The sequence below is a fragment of the Xiphophorus hellerii genome, chromosome 13 (assembly GCF_003331165.1).
Source record: "Xiphophorus hellerii strain 12219 chromosome 13, Xiphophorus_hellerii-4.1, whole genome shotgun sequence".
NCBI lineage: Eukaryota > Metazoa > Chordata > Actinopteri > Cyprinodontiformes > Poeciliidae > Xiphophorus > Xiphophorus hellerii.
In genome coordinates this window covers 9,443,465-9,448,325 of record NC_045684.1, presented here as the reverse complement: position 1 = coordinate 9,448,325, position 4,861 = coordinate 9,443,465, and the positions used below count along the sequence as shown (strand labels likewise).

Genomic DNA, 4,861 nt, shown 5'->3' with positions numbered 1-4,861 from the left:
CATTATATACATTCTATTGTTGATTTAAAAAACTACAAAAATAAACCCCACTCACTCTCTATGGTACAGAATAATACAAATCAATCCCTCAAGTCCAATCATGTGAGAATGTTCTGGAAGGGAGTCCATGTCCAGTCAAACTCTGTTAATGCATGAAATAGTCAGTGGGCCCCCAAGCCTCTTCATCTATCAGCATCAGTACTGGCACTCCTCAGGGCTGTGTGCTGAGCCCTCTGCTCTTCACGTTGTACACACACAACATACAGTTTGACATAAACAGTAAGTTAATACAATAACATACAGTTTATCATTATTGTTTGTTGATACAGAATATACCAGAAAAATAAAACATCAATGAAGGAAAATGTGTCATGGTTGAACATCTCTAAGTATCCAAATGTGAAGATCAAAATGATCACATTTAACAAATACAACACAGGACATTTATGGAACAAACTTCTACAGCTTTTCAACTGTGTGACGCGTCATGTGCTTAGTTAAATTATGTTTATTACTAAAACTTTTGAAACAGGTCACACATGAAAACGGCTTTTCACCAGTGTGAATTATCATGTGCTGAGTTAAATCCGGTTTTCGAATAAAAGTTTTTCCACAGGTCACACATGAAAACGGCTTTTCACCAGTGTGAATCCTCATGTGCTGAGTTAAACCCGGTTTTTGACAAAAACTTTTTCCACAGTTCACACATGAAAACGGCTTTTCACCAGTGTGAATTATCATGTGCTGAGTTAAATCCGGTTTTCGAATAAAAGTTTTTCCACAGGTCACACATGAAAACGGCTTTTCACCAGTGTGAATCATCATGTGCTGAGTTAAACCCGGTTTTTGACAAAAACTTTTTCCACAGTTCACACATGAAAACGGCTTTTCACCAGTGTGAATCATCATGTGCCGAGTTAAATGCTGTTTTCGACTAAAACTTTTTCCACAGGTCACACATGAAAACGGCTTTTCACCAGTGTGAATCATCATGTGCCGAGTTAAATGCTGTTTTTCACTAAAACTTTTTCCACAGTTCACACATGAAAACGGCTTTTCACCAGTGTGAATCATCATGTGCTTAGTTAAATGCGTTTTTTGACTAAAGCTTTTTCCACAGTTCACACATGAAAAAGACTTTTCACCAGTGTGAATCATCATATGCTTGGTTAAATGCGTTTTTTGACTAAAAGTTTTTCCACAGGTCACACATGAAAACGGCTTTTCACCAGTGTGAATCATCATGTGCTGAGTTAAAGCCAGTTTATAACCAAAACTTTTTCCACAGTTCACACATGAAAACGGCTTTTCACCAGTGTGAATCATCATGTGCTGAGTTAAAGCCAGTTTATAACCAAAACATTTTCCACAATTCACACATGAAAACGGCTTTTCACCTGTATGAGTTCTCATGTGTCCAGTTAAATGCTGTTTTCGACTAAAACTTTTTCCACAGGTCACACATGAAAACGGCTTTTCACCTGTATGAGTTCTCATGTGTCCAGTTAAATGCTGTTTTTGACTAAAACTTTTTCCACAGGTCACACATGAAAACGGCTTTTCACCAGTATGAATCATCATGTGCTGAGTTAAAGCCCGTTTTCGAATAAAACTTTTTAAACAGGTCACACATGAAAACGGCTTTTCACCAGTGTGAATCATCATATGCCGAGATAAATGCTGTTTGTGACTAAAACATTTTCCACAGTTCACACATGAAAACGGCTTTTCACCCGTATGAGTTCTCATGTGAGAATCAAAAACAGATTTTGAAGTCAAACGCTTTTTACAGATGACACTTGAGAAAGGTTTTCTTCTTTCCTGATTTTGGTTCTCAGCTTCAGCAGCTTCCTGGAAGATGTCTTGGTTCCTGTTTGGTTCTGATTCAGTGTGGTCTGTTTGCTCATCAACAGGAACCACCATGCAGGTATCAGTCTCCTGTTTTAATTCAATCTGTTCTTCACCCTGACTGCAGTAAACTTCTTTCTCTTCCACTTTTATCTGCTGGTGTTTTAGATCCTCCTGCTCTTCTTTTATCTGATGATCTTCTGGCTCTTCCTGTTCTTGTTTCACCTGCAGAGGTTCTAACTCCTCCTGGTCCAGAGTGGATCTCCTCTCCTGGTAATAAACGTTACACTTCAGGAAATCTGGAGAAGAAAACAGAGAAAGAGTAATTGCTACCTTTTCTGAAATAAATACGAGTAATTGTTCATCTTTCAAGACAGAAATGAATAAAAAAAAAACAATTGATAATTCAAGAGCGTAGACAGAGATACAGATCAGTCGATATATCCAGCTGACATTTGGGGAATTCTCAAATTAACGGATATGAAAAAAAATATTTTATTACAAAATTAATTGTAGTAGGGATTATTGTTAATATTTACCTGCAAATTGTATTATTTCAAGATACTATTTATTTTTATTACTTTGAATTATATTGAAATTTTACTTTAGTCCACTTTATATCTTTATGGTTTATTTATAAACATGAGTTTATTTGTAGGTTAATAGCTGTTTAGTTTTTGTTCCTTTGTTATTAACTTTTCTAAGTTAGACATTAAGAACTGTGGGTCCATTTTCTGTAAGTATAGGGACTGGTATAGGACCAGCATGCACTGGGTTGGGCCTGTGGGTTTTGACCAGAGCAGGAGAGGAAACAATGAAAAGTAGTGATGGTGAGATGCAGCTTCATGAAGCCCTGAGGAACTCCATCCAATCATTCGACTCATGAGCCGATGCACCGCGGTGCTTCATTTGCTCTACTGTGACATCAACTGGACAATATATGTAAAATAGGCAACGTGAAAACAACATGAAGCTTTACAATGAATAAACAAGTTTAAAATGTTTGTGATTCTGATACATAAATTCTGATTAATCTGGTTGTATGAAACAATGGCTGGATCCAAAAGAAAACTAGAAACAAATAGAAAAGAGGGTTGTGATTGGCTTGTTACTCGCTATGTCACCAGGGACAACGATTTATTACTAAAAAATAAAAACTTTAACTGCTCAGGTTTAGGTGAGTTCTCTGTCTTACCCGCTTCATTACTCAACACATCACTAATGTAAAGTTTGATCTTTGTTATTTGCTTGTCAAACTGGAAAAAAAATAAACTATAAAAGCAATTTTCAAGTTGTTTGGACATTGAACATCTTTTATTTATGTAACTGTTTGGTGTATTAGTTGAAAACGGCGTAAAAATAAAGAAACTTTAAATTCCCACTCATATTGGGCCCATGAATGCACCTTTGCCCATAGTCATTGTGCCCCTTTTCCCCATAGACTATAAATAAACGCCTCATGGACCGCTCTTGCCTATTGTTACTGAAGAGATTTAAGGCGGCCATCTTGGAGCGGTCGACCGTTCCACTCAGCTTTATGTTTAACAGACTCAAAACGTATCAGCGCATTTATCAATCATAACTCGCTAAATACTAAACAGATATTTACCAATTTTTCTGTAAACCTTATTAAAAGGTTAGCAACATTTACAAGGAAATGATTTTTAAAGTATTTTTGAATGACTGATATAAGGTTGAGCATATTTAACTATTCTTAGTGGGGAAAACAGAATAGAATGTGTTGATATTTCTGTATTATGATTATTTTACAAAGCACACAACCAGTCATAATTTTTTAAATATGTTATTTAGTAATATCAGTACATATTTATATAAATATACAAACACAAAATGATACAATCAGAGAGAAATAAAGATGTTTAATTATAAATGCTGAATAATATGCACTAAACTACACATATTTATATGGACATGCGTATATACATAATATCTATATAGGTTTTATTCATGTTTTCCAGCCGAGGAGGAGCTTAAGAGAGATTCAGCAGCTGAGATTCATCAGTGCAGTGAATCCGTCTCTCCTTAAAGACATTCCCCACTTCTTCCTCACATGGTCTTTATGAAACCTTCAAAACAAAAACAGGAGCTATTTTACTTTAGACAGAGTGAAAGAATTTCATATAAATAAGAGTCTTTCCCGCCTTGTGTGGAATAATCTAAATCAATGTTAGGGAAAGAGATCCAAAAAGTGGTGAAATCAACCTTTATTGAAGTTTAACTAATTAGAAAAAGGTTTCACAAATCCCTAACAAGGTTCTGAATATTCTGCTGTTAGAGCAGAATAATCCAGTTCAGGTCTGAAGAGTCCAGGTGTTGTAGTTTTTAAACTAGAATCGAATAAGATGCGGAAGCTAGTGAAAAATTAGGTGGAATAACCCTTTAGCCATTTCCCGAATCGGAAACCAAATTCAGCTTCGTGTATATGAGCCATTTTCACAGCGTAATTCTGATGTCTGCGTTCATTTGCCTGTTAAAAATCATTTATACGGGAAAAGAACATTTACTAAAATGATCCTCATACAGAAAGGTGCAGACATTTAGACCTTAACCTGCATCCAAACGCTGGTGGTTCCTACCTATTCGGTGTAAGATTATCTGGGGCCTCCGGGAGAAATCCAGCAGTCTGCGATGATCATCCATCTCTTCCTCCGACTTGACGATGATTTCTTTAAACTCTGTGAATGTTTCTTCAGCAGCAGTTAACGGCTCGTTGATAAACTCGTTTAGAGAAACAGTCGAACATTCAACCAAACAGACCACGCGCCATTTTCTTTGTCTTCTTCTTCTTCTTTGGGATTTTATGACTGTCATGTCATTGCATTACCGCCACCTTGTGGATCTTACGATCATCACATCTAAAGATTTCTCATACAGTGCCAGTTCTCTTTGAAAGACGTAAAATCTTTTCTTCCACTTTATCTAAATAAAACAAATACAATATTAGTATTCCAGTTTTCCACAAATCCAAAGTTAATATTGTCTTCTGATTCGT

General features: G+C 36.1%; 1 protein-coding gene and 1 long non-coding RNA gene across 2 annotated transcripts; both read right to left on the bottom strand.

Moving 5' to 3' along the window:
- Nucleotides 1-320: 320 nt before the first annotated feature.
- LOC116730959 (gastrula zinc finger protein XlCGF8.2DB-like) lies at nucleotides 321-1,554 on the bottom strand (the record flags this gene model as incomplete). Its single annotated transcript, XM_032580533.1, has 1 exon — nucleotides 321-1,554. A coding segment is annotated over one exon (1,095 nt), but the record flags the coding sequence as incomplete, so codon positions are not given.
- Nucleotides 1,555-3,824: 2,270 nt separating this feature from the next.
- LOC116731039 (uncharacterized) lies at nucleotides 3,825-4,541 on the bottom strand. The gene is made up of 2 exons (XR_004341495.1): nucleotides 4,446-4,541; nucleotides 3,825-3,935 (listed from the first exon to the last, which is right to left on the bottom strand). It is a non-coding gene; the product is annotated as an uncharacterized LOC116731039 (long non-coding RNA).
- Between the last annotated feature and the right edge of the window lie 320 nt (nucleotides 4,542-4,861).